The sequence below is a fragment of the Canis aureus genome, chromosome 7 (assembly GCF_053574225.1).
Source record: "Canis aureus isolate CA01 chromosome 7, VMU_Caureus_v.1.0, whole genome shotgun sequence".
NCBI lineage: Eukaryota > Metazoa > Chordata > Mammalia > Carnivora > Canidae > Canis > Canis aureus.
Genome location: NC_135617.1, coordinates 49,997,812 through 50,023,938, shown reverse-complemented (window position 1 = coordinate 50,023,938; position 26,127 = coordinate 49,997,812). Strand labels below are relative to the sequence as shown.

General features: G+C 34.4%; 1 protein-coding gene across 1 annotated transcript in view; it reads left to right on the top strand.

Annotated features, from left to right (window-relative positions):
* The window catches only part of HCRTR2 (hypocretin receptor 2), a 109,377-nt gene that overhangs the window by 59,706 nt on the left and 23,544 nt on the right, over nt 1–26,127 (top strand). The window contains exons 2-4 of the mRNA XM_077903590.1: nt 11,221–11,399; nt 18,460–18,703; nt 25,984–26,099. Coding sequence (XP_077759716.1) covers nt 11,221–11,399; nt 18,460–18,703; nt 25,984–26,099 — 539 coding nt within the window. The remainder of the gene's footprint in view (nt 1–11,220; nt 11,400–18,459; nt 18,704–25,983; nt 26,100–26,127) is intronic.

Genomic DNA, 26,127 nt, shown 5'->3' with positions numbered 1-26,127 from the left:
AGAAATAAAGATTTTTGAGGTACATCATTATGGTTCAAAAATTTACTTTCCATTTTATGGCCCTTTATATCATGAAAAAAATTTAAATTATCATAAAATATACACAACTTAAAATTTACCATTTTAACCATTTTTAAGTATACAGTTCAGTGGTATTAAATGTATTCACCTTTTTCTGCAAACATTGCCATCATCTCCAGAACTTTTCCATCTTGCAAAACTGAAACTCTGTTCCCCTTAAAATAACACCTTATTCTCCCCTGTTCCCAATATCTGGCAATCACTATTCTACTCTCTGTTTCAATGAATTTGACTACTCTAAGTACTTCATATTAAGTGGAATCATACAATTACTGGCCTTTTGTGTCTGGCTTATTTCAGTTAGCATAGTGCCTATTCTATAACTTATTTTAATGTTACAAAAATTAAATAAATTTGAAAATGCTTAAAATGAAGTTGCTATATGCCGTACAGATCTTTTCAAGGTACTCAGAAATACACTAATTATATATCATGCACAGTCAATATCATAAGACTAACTTTTAGTTGGCATTTCAAGGCCCAACTGTATGTTCAGTAAGGGATACAATCTCACTTACGTGGTTTATGTATTCTTAATCAGGTCATACCACCAACAGATGAATAGTAAATCACCTCAGCTTAAATTTTTTCAAGCGTAAATATTGATTGAGAGAGAAAGTAACTTTCCCATGGGCCTGCTAGATATTGAAAGTCAGTTTAAAATGGCAAAGTCCTTACTTAAACTAATATTTTATTTCCCCCCTTTTTTTTCTTAAAGATTTTATTTATTCATGAGAGACACAGAGAGAGAGAGGCAGAGACACAGACAGAGGGAGAAGCAGGCTCCCCACGAGGAACCCAATATGGGACTCGATCCTGGGACTCTGGGATCATGCCCTGAGCTGAAGGCAGCCGCTCAACCACTGAGCTACCCAGGCATCCCTTATTTTCCCCTTTGAAAATAAGTTTAAATTTTGACCCATATAATAACAGGCAAATAGCTAAGGTTATTTCTAAAGACTATTTCTATATATTATTTTAAAATTCCATCTTGCATCATAAGCTACAGATGTCCCCATACAGCTTGAGCCACTTTCCATCTGTCAGTCTTGCAGAGAATAAATGGGAGTTGTATATCCTCAGATTCTTATCTAGGAGTGATTTCACTGAATCTGCATTCTTGCCTTCTGCTATTCCTTTCATCTCCTCTAGGCTCAACTCTTTCTTATTGATCCTGGGTAATGGAGACTAACTTATAAGTGCAGACTAGCTATAATGGACTTTAGTATTGGTGTGTCATGATCATTCAGGGAACTGAATTCAAAAATAGTACCAAGTTCATGTCTTGGGACCTACTAAAGTCAATCAACAATTGAGAGTCAAGAGAATAATTGATAAGCAGATAAGTTCTCTGTAAGCTCCTAGGCTTTAATCCAAAGGAATGAAGAAAATAAATACTCTGTTCTACTATTGTCCCTCCCCCCCTTTTAAGGGAGCTCATAGTTAAATGTACTGTACCAATGGCAGTAACATACTATAAGTTTATGAAAAAATCAATTCTATGAATATTTAATTTTTATTAATTGTATGTATTATTTGTATAAGGGGACCCTAATCAAACATGACTGGTCTCCTTATAAGAAGACAGCTAGACAGACTCTGGAGAACACCACATAATAATGAAGGCAGGGATTGGAGTTATACAACTGCAAGCAGAGTGTCAAAGGTTATCAGCACACCACAAGTCAGGCAACCATCAAGGAAGGATTACCCTTCATATTTCAGAGGGAGCATGCTCCTGCTAATACCTTCCTTGATTTTGGACTTTTGGTATCCAGAACTGTTAAACAGCCAATTTCTGTTGTGTTAAGACACAATATGTAGTACTTTGTTACTGCAGCCTTAGGAAATGAATACAGGTGCAATGTAGAAAAAAATAGATAACGTTTATTCCTTGAGTTCCAGGAAAGAATTAAGAACCCATGAAAATTAAACAAAAGCAGATATTAGCTCCATATGAGCAAGAACTTCCTTACACCTAAAACCACCATAAAGAGAAATCAAGGGCTATAGCAAGTCATGAATTGCCCACGAGTAAAAATGTTCAAATGGAATGGATCAGGAATGTTGCAGAGATGATTTCTACATCAGATGTCAAGTTAGACTAAATGATCTCCAACTGAAAATTCTATGGACCTGTGTTAAAGGTCTGTCAAACAGTGATGTGACAGCTTCCTTTTCAACTTCTGTTTCAAAGATATATTAAGATAGTTCCTTCCATATCTTGACTATTATGAATAATGCTACAATAAACATGGGGTGTGTATATCTTTTTCAGTTGGTGTTTTCATTTTATTTGGGGAAATACCCAGTAGTGGGATTATATTTGATCATATGGTATTTCTATTTTCAGTTTTTTGAGGAACCTGCATACTTTTAAAAATTGTGGCTGTACCAATTTACATTTTAACCAACAGTGCATGAGAGTTCCTTTTTCTCTGCATCCTTGCCCCAATATTTATTTCTTGGGTTTTTTTTTTTTTTGGTTGTTTAAGTTTTTACTTTAATTACAGTTAGTTAACATGCAGTGTTATATTAGATTCAAGTGTACAATATAGTGATTTAACAAATCCATACAACATCCAGGGCTCATCACAACATGTGTACTCTAGTCTCCATCACCTATTTCACCCATCCCCCCATCACCTCTGTTCTCTATAATTAAGAGTCTGTTTCTTGATTTGTCTCTTTATTTTTCCCTTTGCTCATTTGTTTAGTTCGTTGAATTCCACAGATGAGAGAAATCATATGGCATTTGTCTTTCTCTTCCTGACTTATTTCAGTTAGCATTATACTCTCTAGCTCCATCTACATCACTACAAATGGCAAGATTTCATTCTTTCTATGGCTGAATAATATTCCATTCTATATATGTACTACGTCTTCTTTACTCATTCATCAATCAGTGGACACTTGGGCTGCTTCCATAACTCAGCTATTGTAAATAATACTGCTATAAACATAGGGTACATGTATCCCTTTGAATTAGTGTTTTTGTATTCTTTGGGGAAATACCCAGTAGCATTATTGCTGGATCATAGGGCTGTTTTATTTTTAACTTTTTGAGGAACCTCTATATTCCTTTCCACGGTGGATGCACCAGTTTGCATGCTTACCAATAGTGCCAAGTGATCATTTTCTCCACATCCTCACCAACACCCGTTGTTTCTTGTGTTGTTGATTTTAGCCTTTCTGACAGGTGTGAGATGACATCACATTGTAGTTTTGATTTCTATTTCCCTGATGATGAGTGATAATAGGCATGTTTTCATGTGTCCATTGGTTACCTGTATATCTTCTTTGGAGAAATGTCTGTTCATGTCTTCTGCCCATTTATTACTTGCATTGTTTTTTGGGGTATTGAATTTTATAAGAACCTCTTTATAGATTTTGGATACTAATCCTTTGTTAGACATTCATTTGCATATATCTTCTCTCATTCTGTAGGTTGGCGTTTTTTTTTTTTTCCCTGTAGTTTTGTTGATTGTTTCCTTTACTGTGCAGAAGATTTTGATTTTGATAAAGTCCCAATAGTTTATTTTTGCTTTTCTTTTCCTTTCCTCAGGAGCATATTTAGAAAAAAGTTGTTATAGCTGATGTCAAAGAAATTACTGCCTGTATTCTCTTCTAGAATTTTTAGGTTTCAGGTCTCACATTTAGGTCTTTAATCTATTTTGAATTTATTTTTGTGTGTGGTGTAAGAAAATTGTCCGGTTTCTTTCTTTTGCATATAGCTATCCAGTTTTCCCAACACCATTTGTTGAAGAGACTGTCTTCAAATGGGCATAACTCCATTGGATATTCTTTTCTGCTTTGTTAAAGATTAATTGATCATATAGTTGTGGGCTCATTTCTGTGTTTTCTATTCTGTTCCATTGATATATGTGTCTGTTTTTGTGCCAGTATCATACTCTTTTGATTAATACAACTTTGTAATATAATTTAAGGACAGGAAATTGCGATGCCTCCAGCTTTGTTTTTCAAGGTTGCTTTGAGGGTCTTATGCGGTTTCATACAAATTTTAGAACTACTTTTGTGAAAAACACTTTTGGCATTTGATGGGGGTTGCATTAGATATGTGGATTGCTTTGGGTAAACATTTTAATCATATTTGCTCTTCCAGTCTATGGAATATCTTTCCATTTCTTTGTGTTGTTTTTCATTTCTTTCATAGTGTTTTATATTTTCAGAGTACAGGTCTTTCACCTCTTTGATTAGGTTTATTCCTAGGTATCTTATTATTTTGTGTGCAGTTTTAAATGAAATTGTTTTCTTAATTTCTCTTTCTGCTGCTTCGTTATCAGTGTACAGAAATGTAACAGATTTCTGCACATTGATTTTGTATCCGGCAACTTTACTGAGTACATTTATCAGTTCTAGCAGGTTTTTGGGTGGTGTCTTTTGGGTTTTCTATATATAGTATTATATCATCTGCAAGTAGTGAAAGTTTTACTTCTTCTTTGCCAATCTGGATACCTTTTATTTCTTTTTGTTGTCTGATTGCTGAGGCTAGGACTTCCAGTAACATGTTGAATAAGATTGATGAGAATGAACATCCTTGTAGTGACCATACAGGAAAGGTTCTCAATTTTTCCCCATTTAAGATGATGTTAGGTGTGGGTTTTTCATATGTGGCCTTCATTATGTTAAGATATGTTCCCTCTAAACCTACTTTGTTGAGTTTTTTTTGTTTGTTTGTTTGTTTGTTTTCATGGGTGGATGCTGTACTTTGTTGAATGCTTTTGCCACATCTACTAAAATGATCATATGGTTCTTATTCTTTCTCTTACTGATGCGGTGTATCATGTTGATTGATTTGTGAATATTGAATCATCCTAGCAGCCCAGGAATAAATCCCACTTGATTGTGGTGAATGACTTTTTAAATGTATGGTTGCATTCAGTTTGCTAGTGTTTTGGATTTTTTGTTGTTGAGGATTTTTGCAACATCAGGGATATTGGCCTGTAGTTCTCTTCTTTAGTGATGTCTTTATCCAGTTTTGGTATCAGGATAATGCTGCCTTCATAGAATGAATTTGGAAGTATTCCTTTCTTTTCTATTTTTTGGAATAGTTTGAGAAGAATAGGTAATAATTCTTCTTGAAATGTTTGATAGAATTCACCTGTCAAATCATCTGGTCCTGGACTTTTGTGTTTTGGAAGTTTTTTGATTACTTATTCAGTTTCTTTGCTGATAATTTGTCTGTTCAAATTTTCTATTTCTTCCTGTTTCAGTTTTGGTAGTTTATATGTTTCTAGGAATTTATCCATTTCTTCTTGTGCAATTTGTTGCCATATAGTTTTTCATAATATTCTCTTGTAATTGTATTTATGGCGTTGTTTGTTATTTCTCTTCTCTCATTTGTGATTTGTTTATTTTGATCCTTTCCCTTTTTTTTCCCTTGGTAATTCTGGCTAGAGGTCTATCAATTTTATTGATTTTTTTATAATGTAAAAATCACCTAAGTGTTTTAATGTTTTGGCTTAAAAATGTGAGTTTTGAATCATAAATTTTTCTTAATCTTTTAAACATCTCCAAATTACAAATTCAGAAGAGAAATGCTCTGGAAGATTTCAGTGGACTGTACTTTAGAGGTCTTCCAAAAGCTGGGGCATTGTGTGTAGCCCTGCTACCAAGCCACTGCTGAGGAGTATATTCTTCTTTGAAAGGAAGGAAAATGATATTTAATGCCTATAGGATTTCTTCTTTATTCATTTTGTTTTTAAAATTTTATATATATATATATATAAATTTATTTTTTATTGGTGTTCAATTTGCCAACATATAGAATAACACCCAGTTCTCAGTCCGTCAAGTGCCCACCTCAGTGCCTGCCACCCAGTCACCCCCAACCCCCAGCCACCTCCCCTTCCACCACCCCTCATTCATTTCCCAGAGTTAAGAGTCTTTCATGTTCTGTCTCCCTTTCTGATATTTCCACTCATTTTTTCTCCTTTCCCCTTTATTCCCTTTCACTGTTTTTTATATTCCCCAAATGAATGAGACCATATAATGTTGGTCCTTCTCCTATTGACTTATTTCACTCAGCATAACACCCTCCAGTTCCATCCATGTCGAAGCAAATGGTGGGTATTTGTCGTTTCTAATGGCTGAGTAATAGCCCATTGTATACATATACCACATCTTTATCCATTCATCTTTCGATGGACACTGAGGCTCCTTCCACAGTTTGGCTATTGTGGACATTGCTGCTACAAACATCGGGGTGTAGGTGTCCAGGCATTTCATTGCATCTGTATCTTTGGGGTAAATCCTCAGTAGTGCAATTGCTGGGTCCTAGGGCAGATCTATTTTTAACTCTTTGAGGATTTTTTATTCAAAGAACCAGCTCCTAATTACATTAATCTGTTTTGTTTGTTTGTTTTTTTTTTTTTTTTGTAGTTTGTATATCATTTATTTCTGTTCTAATCTTTATTTTTTTTTTCCTTCTGATGATTTTAGGTTTTGTTTGTTGTTCTTTCTCTAGCTCCTTTAGGTATAAGATTAGGTTGCTTAGTTGAGATTTTTCTTTTCTTGCTTCTTGAGGTAGGCCAGTATAGCTATAAACTTCCCTCTTAGAACTACTTCTGCATCTCAAAGGTTTTGGACCTGTGTTTTCATTTTCATTTGTTTCCATGTACTTTTTTATTTCCTGGTTGATTATTTCCTGGTTGATTCATTCAGTGTTTAGTAGTATGTTATTTAGCAACCATCTATTTGTGATCTTTTCAGCTTTTTTCTTGTCATTGACTCCTAGTTTCATAGCATTGTGGTCAGAAAAGATGAAAGGTATGACTTCAATCTTTTTTAATTTGTTGATGCTTGTTTTTTGTGGACTAACCAATGGTCTATTCTGGAGGATGTTCCATGTGCATTTCAAAGGAATGTATATTATGCTGTTTTAGAATGGGATGTTCTAAATATATCTGTTGCATCCATCTATTCCAGAGTGTCATTCAAAGACATTGTTTCCCTGTTGATGTTCTATTTAGATGACCTGCTCATTGATATAAGTGGGATGTTAAAGTCCCCTACTATTATTGTATTATTACTTATTAGTTCCTTTTTGTTTGTTATGAACTATTTAATGTATTTGTGCTCCTATGTTGGGTACATATTTACAATTGTTGTAGCTTCTTGTTGTGTTGTCCTCTTTAGTATTATGTGGTGTCCTTTGTTTCTTATTACAATCTTTTTTATAAAATCTATTTTGTCTGATATAAGTATTACTACTATGGCTTTCTTTTGACAACCATTTGCTCAATAGATATTTCTCCATTCTTTCACTTTCAATCTGCAGGTGTCTTTAGGCCTAAAATGAGTCTCTTGTAGACCGCATACATATGGGTCTTGTTTTTTTATCCAATTTGTCACCCCCGTGTCTTTTGATTGGAGCATTTAGTCCATTTACAGCCAAAGTAATTATTGATAGACAATTATTTATTGTCATTTTATTACTTGTTTCATGTTGTTTCTGAAGATATTCTTTATCTTTCTCTTTTTCATGGTTTGCTTATTTTCTTCAGTGATACATTTGAATTACTTTCTCTCTAATTTTTGTATGTTTATTAATGTCCCCCAGATGCTCTTCAAATTGCTGTGTCCATGCTATATGTCTGCCAGCTATTTGCCCTTCCTTTTCTCCAAGAGCAGCCCTACGTCCTCCAGGCTCTATCCTGGCCAAACCCCCTCACCTTTAAAACTCCAGGCTTTGAGCCCTGCTATTTGAAAGAACTCACAAAATTCGGCCCCTCTTATTTTCCAACCCAACTGCCATGGGGATATGTTTTTCCTGTGCACTCTCCTGTGTGCTAGTCTGTCTCTAGCTCTTCTATGCAACTGTGGTTCCCTACAAACACCATGATCTGTTTCTCTACAAACTGCATCTCTGCTCTTTCTTCCTTCCCTCTTTGATGTGGCTTCTTCTCTAACTTTAATTTTGGAGTTTGTTCTGCCAGGCTTCAGGTCAAATTCTGGGGTACTTAGGATGTTTTGATAGTTATCTTGTATTTGTGGGACAAGTTGAGCCTAGGATTACCCTACTCTGCCACCATCTTCCAACCTCTCTTATATCTTTTGTTTTAGCATTCTAACAGGTATGAGATGATATCTTATTGTGGTTTTGATTTGTATATCCCTGAAAATTAGTGAGGTTGAGTATATTTTCATGTGTCTGTTGACAATCATATGTCTTCCTTGGAAAATGACTATTCAGATCCTCTGCCCATTTTTTACTCAGATTGTTTATTATTTTGGTGTTGAGTTGTATAAGATCTTCATATATTTTGGATATTAACTTCTTATAAGGATATTAACCCCTAGAGGCCTAATTATGGAATGAGTAAGTCATGGGAATAAAAGGCAGAGCCTAAGGAATACAATTAATGATATTGGAATAGTAATGTAACAAGACAGATGGTATCACCACACTTGTGGTGAATATAGAATAATGTATAAATTTGCTGAATCATGAAGTGATATACCTGAAACTAATGTAACATTGTGTGTCAACTATACTCAAAAAAGATATTAAAATGGCATAGCATTGAGGATAAGATTTAATGTAAGCTCTAGCACTTACAAATTATTTGTCCTTAGGTAGTTTCCTTAACCTTTCTAGCCTGTTTCACACCTGTTAAGTGGGGATAGTAATAATAATCACTTACAGTGTTATCATGAGAATTAAACTAGTTAACAATTTACATTGCTTAGAACAGGGCATGACACATAGTAAGTTGTATAGAAATGTTGCCTGAAATTATACTTTTCTCATATTGGCTAGTCATAATACATCAACACTGTATTTCCATCAGTGCTTTTCCTCCAAATTATGGAGAATTGGGAGTCATTCTGGAACTAACTATATTTTTTTAAGTCTTTTTTTCTTTCCTAAATCCAAAATTGCACCATTTGGACCATTCGTTGACCATCAGTGGTGTGACACTTATATCAATTTTCCCATAACAAGCCATGATAATGTGTTAGTCACTGCTAGTGTGCCTGTGCGTGTGTCTGTGTGTGTGTCTTCAAGTGTTTCTGGGAAGCAAATCATTCAGCAGTATTACTTTCAAATAATAAAGACTACAGTTTATCCTAATAAAGCTCATCTGAATTTTTGGGTACTAATGTGCTGGAATTAGAAAAATATGTAAAGTTTTTAAAGATTAAATGCTCAGAAATTCAGGTATTGAGTTAGCCTCTGTTGGTGACTGAAAGGTAATTTCAGTTCCAGAAGCTACTGAAAGCATTTTTAAACATATGAAACTCTCAAATAATACATGATTGTCAAAAAGAAATCTTTATTTAGTGACTTAAATTTAACAAAGTGTGCTTTTATTTCTTCACTCTATAAGGTTACTAATTACTGCATCACTTGGGTACATAGGTGACAGCTCTGACAGGTTGATCATCCCCAAGGCAAATACAGTTATTTTCAGTGAAGCAACCCATCAATAGATGTGGGTAGCAGTTCTCACACCTATATAATTCTTGAGCCACTGACTATGTAATCTTTGGATACACCACACAGAAGACAGAGAATTGAGGAACTGGATGTTCTTTCCATAAAGAGCAACTGAATAAGATAGAACAGCTTTTTAATATGAAGATAAACTGAAAGGCAACGAGGAAGGCTCAACTCTGAAAGTATTGAAAAATGTGTTTGATTTGAGGTGATGTGTAGAGGCCATCAAGAGTAATAGAGAGGAAAGAGGATTGAGTCTCTAGAGTTTATATGTGCTTTGTTATAACTTGCTCATTTCCCCCACAAAAAAAGAGAAAGAAAGAAAGAAAGAAAGAAAGAAAGAAAGAAAGAAAGAAAGAAGAAAGAAAGAAAGAGAAAAAAAGAAAGAAAGAAAGAAAGAAGAAAGAAAGAAAGAGAAAGAAAGAAAGAAAGAAAGAAAGAAAGAAAGAAAGAAAGAGAAAGAAAGAAAGAAAGAAGAAAGAAAGAAAGAAAGAAAGAAAGAAAGAAAGAAAGAAAGAAAGAAAGAAAGAAAGAAAGAAAGAAAGAAAGAAAGAAAGAAAGAAAGAAAGAAAGAAAGAAAGAAAGAAAGAAAAAAGCATGGTGAAAAGATCAGCTCCTTACTTTGTGTTGAATCCCAGTGGTTGGTGTAATTCTGTGCTTTATGAGCCATTTGTCCCTAGCCAAGCTCTACAAATTCCCTGTGTCTCAAATACTGCATGTATAAAATGATGGTAACAATGTCTTCCCTTGGGATTGTCAAGATTAAATGACCTAAGTATATGAACTATATAGCTCAATGTTTGCCAATGATAGGAGCTGAATAATTTTTGGCTTTTGGCTTTAAAACTCTTCATCAATTAGAAGTTTCAAATCAGAGTTTAGGAGCAGATAGTCAATGTCATGGTTGAGGCAAACACCACAGTTCATTGGAAGTAGCTAGCTCCTAATTCATCTCACTTCAGTAAATATTTCTTGAGTCTCTACTACATGCTGAGTACTGAGAGAATAGAAAGAAGAATCAAAGATTGTTCTTTAACTGCTGGGAATCACAATTCAAAATCAAGTAGAAATGGAGGCAATCTTATGATCCATTGAGAAATGTCTTGTAAGGTAAATGAACTGATGTTATGCACGGATTCAGGATTTACACAAACTGATTCAACGAGAACAGTACAGCCTTAAAAAAATCTTTCTTCTTCAATGTTTATTGTGGACTTTGCAGGAGTATTGATTAGCTTGGCTGTGTTTCCTCATCATTACCTATTTTCTTTGTATAGTTACTGTCTTCATCTATTTGGGCTGCTATAACAGAATACCATAAATTAGGTAGCTTATAAACCACATAAATTTATTTCCCACAGTTCAGGAATCTGAGAAGTCCAAGATCAAGACTGGCAGATTCAGTGTCTGGCAAGGCCTTATTTCCTGGTTCATAGACAGCAGTTTTTTCACTGTGTCCTCACATGGTGAGAGAGTCAAAGGATTTCTCTAGGGTCCCTTTTATAAGGGCACAATCCCATTCTTGAGGGCTCTAGCACCATAATCTATTCATTTCATGAAGACCCACCTCTTAATACCATCACACAGGGTGTTAGGAATTCAACATATGAATTTTGTGAGGATGCAAGTATTTAATCCTTAACAGTTACTATTTTTTTCTTCCCCCCCCAAATTAGTTTGTGTGGCTGTGTGGAAGAACCACCACATGAGGACGGTAACCAACTACTTCATAGTCAACCTTTCTTTAGCTGATGTGCTTGTGACCATTACCTGCCTTCCAGCCACATTGGTTGTGGACATCACTGAGACCTGGTTCTTTGGACAATCCCTCTGTAAAGTTATTCCTTATTTACAGGTAATTGTTTTTCACACTTCTTCTTATCTAAACACAGAAGCTACTGAAAAAGTATTTTCTTTTTTTTTTTTAAATTTATTTATTCATAGAGACACAGCTAGAGAGAGAGGCAGAGACACAGCTAGAGAGAGAGGCAGACACACAAGCAGAGGGAGAAGCAGGCACCATGCAGGGAGCCTGATGTGGGACTCGATCTCGAGTCTCCAGGATCACGCCCTTGGCTGCAGGCAGCGCTAAACCGCTGCGCCATGGGGGCTGCCCTGAAAAAGTATTTTCAAGTAAGTATTGAAAGTATTTTCATTTATAATCATGTGGTAAATTAGTGAGTTAAGAGAAAAATACACTTGCTTAAGGAATTAGCAAACTTAAGAAAAATAACACTTGATACTTTTTCGTAAATAAGTTCTGTGTAAAAAGTAAAGCAATAGGATACTCAATTCATCATTAGATGCTAAACAAACCTATTATTTCTTTGATCTTTAACTTTTCCGTTGTAAAATAAGGAAATTTAACAAATTAATGATTGAGCCTTTTCCAGTCTTTTTTTTTTAAGCAAAGTCTGTCTATTTTTATAAGTGGTTTTGTTTCACACTAAGACATTAAAGCTATATCATCAAAGCAATACAGTGATCAGATATTAGTGTTGGTTCTGAATCAGACTACCAGGCTTGGAATCTCTGTTCTGTTATTTATTTAATATATGCTATTGAGCCAAATACATAAGCTCTTTGTGATTCACTTATTAGAGAACGGTAATAATTTTAATTATAACTAACTCCTATAGTTGTTATGACATTTTACTTAGCTAATTTCTCTATAAATTACTTGTCATAGTGATTACCCTCTGGAAGATGGCAATCTTGTGAAAATATAGCATACTTTCAATAAACATCAGTCATCATCATAATTAGACATTTTATTCTATGTGAAAGTAGCTTTTCTACAATGAATTGTCCTATAAGAAATTGAGAACAAACACTTTCAGAGAATAATTTTGTGATGGATATTCTGATAGTTCTAAAATCTTTGAAAATTTTCAAGCTAGTGGCCACAGCCACAGCCCTCAAAGAGGTGGATTCCCTTTAGCAATTGGACAGTGAATGAGATTGTGCCCACTCTCTGCTTGTCTTCCTGTAACCATCCTCCTCCCCTCATTCCCTACTCCCTCATTTCTCAGATGGTGATTACAATCTTTGGAAGGGATGAAAATAGGCTCCCAGTAATGAAAAGTTGGTGCAGGTAGAACAATTGGACATGCAAAAAAAAAAAATCTAGACACAGATCCTTCACCCTTCACAGAAATTAACTCAGAATGGATCATAGACCTGAGTATAAAATGTAAAACTATAAAACTCATAGAAGATAACAAAGAAGAAAACCTAAATAATCTTGATTATGTTGATGACTTTTTAGATATAACACCAAAGGCATGATCCTTGAAAGAAATAATTGATAAGTCATCTACACTAAAATTAAAAACTTCTCTATGAAAGATAAGAGAATGAGAAGACAAAGACCCAGGAAAAAATATTTTCAAAAGATGCATATAATAAAGGACTAATATCCAAAAGATGCAAAGAACTCTTAAAACTCATCAATAAGGAGACAAATAGCCCTATTTAAAAAATGGGGCAAAAAAACTTTAACAGGACTTCACCAAATAAGATATACAAATAACAAAGAAGCATATGAAAAGATGCTCTTCAACATATATCATCAGCCAAATGCAAATTAAAACAATAATGAAATACCACTGTATACCTATTAGTATGGCCAAATTCTTGAACACTGATACCAAATGAGGGTGAGGATGCGGAGCAACAGGAGCTCCGATTTATTTCTGATGGTACAGCTACCTTGAAACATACTCTGGGAGTTTCTTATAAAACTAAACATACTCTCTTCATATGATCCAGCAGTGGCATTCCTTGATATTTACCCAAAGGAGTTGAAAACTTACATCTACACAAAACCTTTCATACAAATGTTTTATAGCAGCTTTATTCACAATCACCAAATCTTGAATGCAACCAAGATGTCCTTCAGTAGGCAAATGGATAAATAAACTGTGGTACATCCAGACAGTAGAATATTGTTCAGAACTAAAATGAAATGAACTATCAAGCCATGAAAAGACATGGAGAAAACTTAAATGCTTATTACCAAGCTGAGAAGGCTACATATTGTATGATTTCAATAATATGATGTTCTGGAAAAAGTAAAACTAGAGAGACAATAAAAAGATAAATGGCTGCCAGAGGTGGGAAGGGGTGAGATAGATTATGATAATATAATAGTAAATACATGTCATTATACATTTTTCCAAGCACATAGGATGTATAACACCAAGAGGGAACCACAATATAAGTTATGGACTTTAGGTGACTATTACGTGTCAAGGTAGGTTCATCAATTATAACAGATGTACCACTTTGATGGAGGAGGGATGTTGATAATGGGAGAGACAAGAAGCATATGGCAAATCTCTGTATCTTCTTCTCAATTTTGCTGTGATCTTACATGTACCCCAAAAATAAAGTTTTAATAAAACAAAAAGTTTGGGGAGACACAAATAGCCCATTGCTAGAAATTATACTGATAAAGTTTTTTGTTCTGAAGTGTTGTGAAGAGATCTTTAGCTAAAAAGTTCTTCAATAACCTTTTATAAAGAGAAGTGATGATTTTTTTAGATTAGATTAGAAATCACTGATAGAATAGCAAGTATAAAATGCCATGGACATTATAAGCTTTATTGCAAATATTAGCTGTAAGGTTAGTTTGATCAGTCAGATGAAAATTATGAATGTGTTACATAATTCAGTAATTTTATTTGTTTTGAGATAAATAGTACATTAAGCAACAGAGAAAATGATCCTTATTAAAAAGAATCAGTGGGGTGCCTGAGTGGCTCAGTCAGTTAAGCATCTGCCATCAGCTCAGGTCATGACTCCGGGTCTTGGGATCAAGACCCCAAGTCCAGCTCTCTGCTCAGTGGGGAGTCTGCTTCTCCCTCTTCCTCTGCCACTCCACCTACCTATATTCTCTCTTCCTGTATTCTCTCTGTGTCAAATAAATAAATTAGATAGATAGGTGATAGATAGATAGATAGATAGATAGATAGATAGATAGATAGATAGATAGAATCTTTAAAAAGAATCAGTAAGAAATGAGTCTTATGGTTTTGCATGGAGACACTGGAAAAATGACAAATAGCCCAGAATTCTAATATTTCACCATCTCTTGGTTCTAATAACTACCCAGGGGAAAATTTGAGAGATCCTCTTAAGTTTCAAGTTCGCTACACTTGTCCAGAATCTTCTGTTTGCTGAGCAAAAATATTTTATGCTCTCTCTACAAACCAGAAGATTCTCCAGTGAACTGTGGGATGATGAGGGAAGAGTGTGTCATCCTATAATATGTATAGTCCTGCTCTAATACAACTGCTCTAACTTTTTAGACCAGGTATTCCAGACTGTCCTGTGAGTACTCAAAGACAAACTGGATATAGTATGTATCCAGTGAGTGATACAGGGCATGGGTCTCTCTTAAAGTTACTGACAGTACTATTTCATTGAGCACAACTTAGTAGCAAGTCCTGCAGTGATGAAACATCTCCATTTCCTGAGAGGTTTTGTCTGCTTCTCTATAAATAGTGTCCTGTCTAATCAAGACCTCAATTGATTCTCTCCTCCATAGGCCAAAAAAAAAAAAAACTCCTGAGTAGCCACAAGATCGAGTCCAATGAAAAAGACTAGATCCATTCATTACCTCAATCTGCACTACTTCTTGATGAAAAGTTATAAAGGCACAAATAACTTGGTGCACTGGTAAAACTAGTATCTCCAAATTTTCTCAGCATTGATTCCCCATTTTTCATAGAATTTCTTTAAATGGAATGAACAGTATCAATGGACAATAAGCCACTCATTCAAATTTGAATATTTTCCCTTAGTTGGTGATATTCTGAAACTGATGGCTTTTGTCCCTGATATGAAACATGTCCTAATAAATGTTTAAAATCATATTACAAAAACATTTATCCAGCCCGATTTTAAGGTTGTTTGGTTATATTTAAGATTCTTTGGACATATACTAATTTTCTATGACTTATAGGTCCTTTCTCTTCTAAATACAACCTTTAGGTTTATGACTGATACACAGTAACACTTCAGAAAATGCCCCCAAATCATAAAAATCTCACAAAGGTAATAAAGCTTTGCTGAATAATTCAAATGACCCTTTTGTATCTTTAATAATTCTATAAATCCAAGACCATTAACATTTACTGGGCTATTTACTGAATAATTATCATGAATTTCTTAGAAAATTATAACATATTTCATTTTTCTTCTCACACTTAGAGGAGCAGTTAGGTACTGTTTCAGGGTGACTTTTTTTTTTCAACTGCAGAAGAAGCTCCACACAACAAAGGTCAGGAAAAGAACAAAACCTGAATAAAATGGAAGTGGTAGGTGGTGGGTGGGGGTGGGGGGAGAGCGGAGGGTCCCTCACTCCTCAGTCACACTTTCTCACCTTCCAATCCATTACTGCCCATATCCAAATCTGTGGTATGGCAAAATTTCTTTTCCTTTTTTTTTCTTTTTAAAATTTTAAAGTAATCTCTATACCCAATATGGGGCTCAAACTCACAACCCTGAGATCAAGAGTCTCATGCTATACTGACTGAACCAGCTAGGTGCCCCCCCAAATTTCCATTTTTACCTGCCTTAGATCTCTGAGGTCTTTTTGTCATAGCTATATGCTAGCATAGAACAGACTCATTGGCTACCAAAGCAAGTCTCCAGCATTGCCCTGACCACAGGGTGCCCATAATATGGGTGAAAGGTCAAGCATCTAACAAAAGAAGTTCTCGTCATCTTATCCCACTTCATTTATAAAATTCATAATCTCCACTGGATTCATTCACAGATGATTTGCTATCAGGTTGATTTAAGCTAATATCAAACTCTAAATGAAAAAGGCACCCAGAAGTGCACTCCTAGAAGTAAAAGCAGCAAGAAATTGTCATTTGTAATCACCTAATCTAAGATGCAATTTTATATACCCCCAAGACAATATTGTTAATTGAATGCTAGTGTGTATTATGCACTAGCAAATACGGTAGTCAAACAGTGGATGTAAAATCACTGGTTGCCAAGCATCCATTAAATAGATTCTACTGTTAGGTTAACCATGTCAGCATATTCTATCATATTGCCACATAACAGAGAAGCCACTGCTCCTTGGCTCACTGCTGACACTGGATGATGGTCTTTCAAGTGAACTGCTTTTTAATTGATTATTACTGCTTAATAGTAAGGGAAAATGCTAGAAATGACTTTTGAATTTGAGGCATGCTACTTCTATCCCACCCACCCATGTTGATTACAATTCATGAATGATAAGTACTAAGCCTTGTTGAGCATTTTACACTTCTGATAGCTAGATTGCATAAATATATCCCCAGCCCAGCAACTATGAAGGTCAGCTGTGCAGATCTAGACTACCACTGTTCTATTCCTAAATTACCAATAGCATTGAGGGGCCTTGAGTGCTTGGCATATTTGCAGGGAAAGAATGAGAGTTGGGAGGCAAGGGGTTGGTTTAAGAAGGACACTTGAATTAGCTCTAAGACCAAGTAATTCTCAAGAGTCACCAACCAATCTAAACCATCTCTGATAGAGTTCAACCTTTAAGATTACACTCAAAATGCAATTAACCTCCAAGAATTTAGCATAGTTTAGGCCTTTACTTGTAATCTATGCTTTTTTCCTCACTAAAAAGCAATCTGTTCCACTTAAAAGATAGGCTGCCAAGCTTGAGAATGGAAGAGAAAACTAAAGTACAATCATTATCATTGCCATATCATAGTAAGTAATAACAACCACTTACACAACATTTATGCAGCAGGCCAGGGCTAGGTATTTCACATCCCAGTTGACGCTCCCTGTTATTCCATGGTTGGGTCCTATTATCATCCAGTTTTACAGATGAGAAAACTGAGGTATACAGAGGTTAAGGAACTTACCCAGGATCATACATTTATCAAGTGAGATGGGGTTCATGCCCAGGTAACCTTGTTGCAGAATTGATTTCAACTGTACTGTTTTCAAGAGAGAACCAAAAGAATCAGAGTAACAATAATTGTATCCAGTCAGTTTCACTCACTTAACAGAAAACGATAACAACACATATACATTTGGCTTAAAACTGTAAAATGTGTGGGGTGCCTGGGTGGCTGTTTAAAACCCAATTTGTAAAAAAATAAAAAATAAAAAAATAAAACCCAATTTGTGATTTTGACTCAGGTCATGATCTCCTAAATCATGAAATCGAGCCCCACATTGTAATTAACTGACATTAACTATGGAAATATGGACTACGTGAATCTATTTGAGTTTTAGAGGCAAGTTGCTTACACCAGCAATGAGCAAACTCTGGTGAGGAAATCCATACAGAATTCGCTTCTAACGTAACTTCTGCTTTTGGGTGCAACATGCTGGAAACAAACCAATGTCCAAAGAGTGTTTGTTATTTGAAAATAGACTGAGGTATCCATAAATGTTTAAAAATGTTAATTAAATGCATCACAGTCAAATATCTATATGATATTTTAAAAGCAAGATATGTCATATTATCTTTGTAAGTGAAAGTTTTCCAGTTCAAGATAAATATATATCTTCTATTTTTTGAAGACTGTTTTCCCCGTCAATGCAAAGTTGCAAGTTAAAATGATAGCAATAATTACTTAAAGAATAGCATATTACAAATTAACAGATTTAGCATAAAATTATTTCATAGTCTGGCAAAGTTTTCATGGCACCTCTATCATGTTTAATAGGAAATAGGTTTTTCAATAATATATTTTTAATATTTTATATTTATATATTATATTTTTATAAAAATATGTAAGATAGTAAGAAAAACCTTACATGGAACATTTTCTCACAACTTTGAATCCAATTATCTGTGCAACCCTTTCTTTAATATAGTAAGTATATTAAGAACAATCCATTTAACACCGAGTGCTTCTCTTATCCTATGTTCTTTTTCTTCCTAGACTGTGTCAGTGTCCGTGTCTGTCCTCACACTGAGCTGCATTGCCTTGGATCGATGGTATGCAATCTGTCACCCTTTGATGTTTAAGAGCACAGCCAAGAGGGCCAGGAACAGCATTGTCATCATCTGGATTGTCTCCTGCATTATAATGATTCCTCAGGCCATCGTCATGGAGTGCAGCACCATGCTCCCTGGCTTAGCCAATAAAACCACTCTCTTTACAGTGTGTGATGAACGCTGGGGTGGTAAGTACATTATGGCCCATAAGCTGACATTTATATTACAGATGCAAACTAAAAATTTGATTTGCAAAGCCATTATAAAGCTGACTTTATTGTTTTATTGACATCTATTAGTACAGTTTTGCAAAAGCATGAAAACGAGGTCAAAACCCAAAACCATTTCACTGAATAGCTCTGCCTATTTAGTCCTTTGGAAATATAATGCACAGTTTTCTGGTTTTCATATTTTTCAGATAGGAACAAAAGGAAAGGCTTTTTCTAGAATTCAGGATTGATTATGGCAGCTTTTCTTAAGTTCTCCAAAACAAAAAGGGCTCCTTTCTACAATCCAGATATGTATTCTGGAATAATTAACATTTTACAAAATAGTACAAGGTTGTATTGCCTCAAGTGTAAATTCCTTAGATACAACTGGAAATTTTATTTTTAAGCCCATGCCCTGCCTGCAAACCTGACTGAAGTTGAGTATGTGGACCTATGCTCTTCTCTGAGTCAAATGATCTCCATATGCTATGTTTATTCATAACATATTAAGTTGATAAGCTATCACTAGCATAATTATTTTCTGATTTAGGAATTATATTAATTATGAATCCTTTCTGGTTTCCAATCTGATAGGTATGACAGTTAAATTTAAACGAGTAGAAGTTTGGAGGCCTTATGCTCCTTTGGTTCAAAACTCTCAGTGACAGCCTTTGAGGTTTTTCTATAACAAGGTAAACATTTCTATCAATGTGTGATCAGGACACAAAACTGGACACAGCAAAGAATGACAAGAAATTAAATAATCCTGTATTTTAGTATGTCATGTACTAGTTACAAAATTATTACACTAAATTTGAGGAAACTGATCTGTCCTGTTCTGGATAAGTATGTAACAATAGCTCATAGTTAGGGAAATTAAACATTAGGAAAGAATTTGTTTATTAGGCAGATGTACATTTATGCTTATTAGAAAATTATGAACAAAAGCAGTATATCCTATGGATTTCTTATGGATCTGGTATTCTCAGGTATTTGAATCTTTGCATTTATATGAAACTCCTACCTTGATACTTTGATTTGCAACACTGAAAAGAAAAAGTCAGGAACTGAAAAATTAGGCATATGCTTTCACTGTAACAGGATAAAATTGAAAAGACCCTGGGATTATTTTTCATATATTACCCAAAGACCTATATTAACTAAAACTTCACAATTTGCTGTGTCTCTAATCCCAAAAATTAGCTAGCCCTTTTTGAAATTTAGACTTCGCCTTCCTTTCTAACATTGTAATTCACTTGCTATATTTTCTCTGGATTATCTTCATATTTCCCCAATTTTCCCCAGTAACAGTGCAGACAAAAACAAAAGTAATGGAAAATTCTCAAATGGTAAGAATACTCCTTAAGAGTCTTAAGTCTCATTTATTTAATGTTCAAACAAAATCTTGAGTACTTAGGATATACCAGGAATGATGCCAACCTAGAGAGAAACGGACTCTGCCTAGGGGAACACATTCCATGTAGTGAGACTGCAAGGTAAATAAACAAATGTTTATAGTGTGCTTAGTATTTTAATATTCTGGTATCCAAAGTGCTAGGCACACAAATGAAAGAACAAACTCATTCCTGGCCATTTGGACCAAAGTTTGTGAAGGAGCTGCTAACATTTCAGCAAAGAATTAAAGATAAGGAGAAATTCTCCATACAGGGAAGAGAGGAAAGGGTGTCCAGAAAGCAAGAAAATCCACTCAATGAGCAGCACCACTTGAAGAAGTAAAGAAGACAGTCCAAACCTGTAGTCTCCACAATAAAGAGATATGCAGTCTAAAGAAGTATGTTTGGAAAGAAGGTGGTTTGGGGACCAATTGTGACCTGTCCCTAATGAAATTCTTTTTTTTTTTCTTTAAGATTTTATTTACTTATTCATGAGAGGCACAGAGAGAAAGAGAGAGAGGCAGAGACACAGGCAGAGGGAGAAGCAGGCTCCATGCAGGAAGGCTGATGTGGTACTTGATCCCGGGTCTCCAGGATCACACGCTGAGCTGAAGGCAGACATTTAACAGCTAATCCACCCAGGAGTCCCTAATGCAATTCTTAATGCCATGAGTTCTATCTGGAAAACCCTAAAGATCTCTTGATCAGAATACTTTAGTTAACTAATGATGGAATTGAGCAGGTTATGAAGCAAAGAAGTATATTTAGATCTAAGCCTCCAACTCAAAAGTTGGATCCTTTAAGTTTATGAACATTAATTAGATTAAAATACCTACCTATTATTTAACACGTGTCATTAGTATGTTCTCAAAAATATTTTGGTAATTGGTTTGTAAGTTTGTGGACTGCTTTTATAAGCTTTTCTTCCTTTCTTTCTTCCTTTTTCTTTTTTTTAATGTTGCCCTGAATAATCAAGTAGCATTCATCTTCATTAGCAGAAAGATTGCAGAGCTAAGGAATCCTATCAGTTATTCTGATGAAATAAATAGCCACATCATTTTCTAATTGCTTTGAGCAAAAAATATGAATAAAATTCATTTCAACCTTTAGCATTTTGCAATCTAGCTGTAGCAGGGACATTTTCTTTAAAAAGCCAGCAACTACTATTGCTTATTTATTTATTTATTTATTTATTTATTTATTTATTTATTATTTTATTTATTTTAGAGAAAGAGAGAGGGGGTAAGAAAGCACAAGCAGGGGCAGGGGCAGATGGAGAGGGAGAGAATATGAAGCCCACCTCACATTGAGCACAGAACCTGTTACCCGGGCTCAGTGTCAGAACCCAGGGATCATGACCTGAGCCTAAAACAAAAATGGGTCACGTAACTGATTGAGTCACCCAGGAGGCTCTACTGTTGAATATTTAAAAATCTAAACTCAGCCTTCAGAAGTAATTTAAGAAAACTATTTTAAAATGATTTTATATTAAGAAAACTATTTGGAGATGATTTTATATTAGCCTATAATTACTTAACATGATTATAAAGGCTTAAACTAAGCAATCAAAATTGCATTTATCATCCACATAATCAAACAATAAAATTTACGAAATTGACTTTTTGAATATTAAATGAAATTGTTAATCACTTAATGCTTTCAAGAACAATATAAAGAACGATAGCAGGTTCTTATCATTTTGATCATTAGACTGCTTATTATAATGATTTTTGCATAGCATAAGCTTTGTTGATGTAGGCTATTTGAAAGTCTATGTTTAGATTAAAATGTTAAAACTAAGACATGTTGTGATAGTCACAACCTAAAAAGGCCATAGGAAATTATATTTTACAATGTTAGCTTTCTAAAGTTCAAACATCTTTCAAGTCCAAAACCATTTAACCCAATTTTTAAAAATTTATTGTGAAATATCTTCTATTTGAGCCTAATTCATGAATTATGTTTCTAATTTTTATCCTAAGTTAAATCAATAATGTAGTTGCAAAAGCAGACGGTGATATCATAATTGTCTTACAACCAATATATTCTAGCATGGATGGAGTCAGTGAACAATGTGGTCATTTGATTCATATCAAATCACTTTTAGGAAAGTCTTGCAAATGCTATCTCATGGTACAAAATAACTAAGAACGCTGTCTTAGTCTTACTGAAAATATTACCAGAAATATTTAATATTTTGTGGATAAATTATTTCTGCAACTCATGTATTTTTTATTGCTTATGGCTTGTTCAAAAAAATGACCATAAACCATAACTTCTGGCAGACACACTTGATACTCAAAAACAAATAATATGTGTTAATATTTATTTTAATGATCTTTAAAGCATGTCTTTAGATGTTAAAATAATTCACGCTTCTAAAATTTTTAAATTATTCTAGAATTTACCCAAAGGTCCTTGTTTGCTTCATAAATGGATAGTTGCACGGAATAGCTCCTATTGGAAGGAAAGTAATTTCTTTTCTGCACTCAAAGATACAATTGTCTCACCAGTCATCCAATGTTTAATAAGCATATACTGTTAGTCAAACATTTTTCTAGACACTGAGGAATCATAATCTCTCTTTCCTTAGAGTTTACTGCTGGATTGTTCTTTGATGGTCTGAAAGAAATAATAATGGAACTCTTCTTTACAATCAAACTAATTATAGCATCTGTCCTATTATAAGATTTTGAAAAAATATATACATATGTGTATATGTATGCATATACTTATGGAAAACATTTATTAGAAGATAGTAAGATATATTAGGGATTCTGGTGAACTTTAATGGATCTATAAACTTTGTAAAGGATAGTCTATATCAAATATATGGGAAATTATATTTAATTTACTTGCCCATTGAGTTCCTGATAGTTGTAACATGAAAGAGAAAGTGTTTGTAGTATTTTGGATAATGAGATTAACATGTTGGCTCAATAATGTAACAACTCATCTGAGACTAAGTCTTGTCTTATTAATATATTATTCTTTGGTCTCTGATTTCAAAGACTAAATATCCACATTTTCTTCTTACCTATTGGTTTGATATATATGCAAGAATTGATTCACATTGTGTCTATTCATCAATTGAATAAAGACACCAATTTTGAATGATTGCCAATCTTTTTTTTTTTTTAAAGATTTTTGTTTATTCATGAAAGACACAGAGAGAGAGGGAGAGACACAGGCAGAGAGAGAAGCAGGCTCCATGCAGGGAGCCTGACGTGGGTCTCAATCCTGGGACTCCAGGATCACACCCTGGGCCAAAGGCAGGCGCTAAACCGCTGAACCACCCAGGGATCCCCTGATTGCCAATCTTTAAGATGCAGTTTTATAGTGCGATTGCTAAGTGGAACAAATTTCCTGTCACTACACTTTAGGTTTCTATAAATGTCTTAAATATATTGAAGACATTGTTCATCAAGTGCAGAGAGAGACTGCAAAGATAATTTCAACACGTAAAACATAGAATTCCAATGGCATTTCTGGGTTTTCATTTAGCTTAGATTGTAAGCATGAAATGAAGAATGTTAAAACTATCATATTTCCCCAATTATCTAAAATAATCTCTTTATTAAAACATTCAATCCCAGCCTGCATGTGCAATTTCACTTGATCAACTTTTCTCTGTGTGGGTGTTCATTATCATAATATGCATTAACCAGCCAATTATATATTTTACCAACTATTTATAAATATAGTGACTGGAGAATAATCTTTCTCTCCCAGCTGTTAAAAACCCAAACTGTTGTCACAGTGATGGTATCCATAGCTGTAATTAAAAAAGAAGAATACTAACTCTCAAATCTACCCTCAACTCACTCAATTTACTCTGAGGTAGGGATATCAAATAGGCATTTACTCTGAAGTAAATCTTACTCAATTTACTTCACAGGTGTGTCAGTTTCAAAGGTGGATTTTTATGTGGGAAGATCAGGTGAAACCTTTAAAACAAAAGTTCGAGCCACTCAGGTGCCTGGGAAGTGCTAAATGTCCTCCTCTAGCTCCTCAGAAATTGGCTTACCAAATGCTGCTCAAGCTGTAGCATTTCAAAGAGAAAGGCTGTCATTCCTCCAGGCTGCTTGGATTCTATCACTTTTTCTGTACCTGGCCTACTTTATAGGATAAGCTTGAAAGAAGTTAGAAACTGAGAGCTAAACTGATGCTCCAAGTTGGGCTCTTAGACCTCTGAGCCAGCACAGGCACCCTGCTTCCTCTCTGGGGATAACAGTGAAGAAAAATATCTGCCTGAGAAAGAAGACAGGGTTTTAGAAGGAAGAATTAGGAGAATATCAAACTCAACAAACTCTAGAAGACAAGGCTATGGACTCAAGATTGTGGAGGATATTCAACTCATACATATAGGTAAAATACATTTGCGACTATTAAATGAATGTTCGATAAATGTTATCAATTATTGAGGTCATATTCATAGTTATTATTGGCTAATCCTGACTATAAATCGTCCTTACCACATTTGATCACATAACTGAGTCTTCATGCTTTTATATGCCCTTTCTGAAGCAATGAAAAAAATAAAATGCATGGAGGTGATAGTGTTATCCCTCAAAAATAGTATGGAAATAACCTCTTTGCCACTATCAAAGTTGATTTAAGTTGCTTAATTTTTAGAAGTGGAAACAAAGAGGGGAAAAAAACTTTGTTTTGTTAGCATTCAATTAGAATTATATCTAATTGTTGCATTTAATATCCATGGAATCCATGTAGGATATATTCTGTTTTCTGTTTTGCATGTAAGTAAAAGTAGCTGGATTACTGTGATATATTCAAATTTGAGTATAGGAAAAATATCCTTGAAAGCATTTAAAAAGTTAGTAGGGGAACTCGCTGGCTCAGTCAGTGGAGCATGTCAGTCTTCCTAGGGTGAATTCGAGCCCCACAGTGGATATAAAGGTTACTTAAAAATAAAATATTTAAAAAGACTAGTAAAAACAATTAAAAGTCAGTAATAAACACATTTAGAAAAGCCAAAAAAATTGTGTTAAACTGCAATATTATTTATTATTTGAATAATTGACTCTTTAACAAAGGCCTAATCTGTGGTAGGTATCACCTGTGTGCATAGACTGAATGATAAGAAATTACTAAAATCCTAGAGTGCTTATGACTAAATAAATGAGATGAATATAAAAAAATCCATATTTGTTTAAAAATTAACTTTAAAAAACCATAAAATATCACTTTTATTAAAAGTACATGCATACATACATATATATATATACACACAACATTACTGAAAGAGGAATTTTATATTGTACTAGTAATCCACAAAAAGAATCATTAAATATTCACTGTGTTTAATTTTCCAAAGTTATTCCACGTTTGTATATGGAGGTACAACTGGGAATAGCTTCTCATTTCTCAGGAAACTTCTAATTCTAATGAGGAGGAATCACCTCAGTTTACATTCTTTTCCCAAAAGGATTAGCAATTAGGTTTGATTGTCTTGTTTCTTATTGCAAATTCAAGTACAGCACAATCCAAATTAATTTTTATTAATTAGCCAGAGGTAATCAGACAAAAAAAGTTCTTTTTGATAAATGAAGGCTTGACTGTGGATAGCCTATGTTAACACAGATTAAGAAATGGCTAATTGTTATTCCTCTGAGTACATTAAGTTAAATTAAGATTTCACATTTAGTGTGTATATACTAAGCGTAAGTAATTAATACTATATTACAATATTTGTGTGTGTGTCCTGTGTGTGTGTGTGTGTATAATATGCCAGTCAAATCATATAGAAGTTAATGTGTACTTTTAAGGCAAAGCATTGACAGATATACCTTTAAAAAATTCTGTGATTTATAAAACAAGATTTTATTATTTTGGCTTTCATTCCAGGTGAAATTTACCCCAAGATGTATCACATCTGTTTCTTTCTGGTGACATACATGGCACCACTGTGTCTTATGGTATTGGCTTATCTGCAAATATTTCGTAAACTCTGGTGTCGCCAGGTATGTAATTTCAAATAATTTCCTTGTG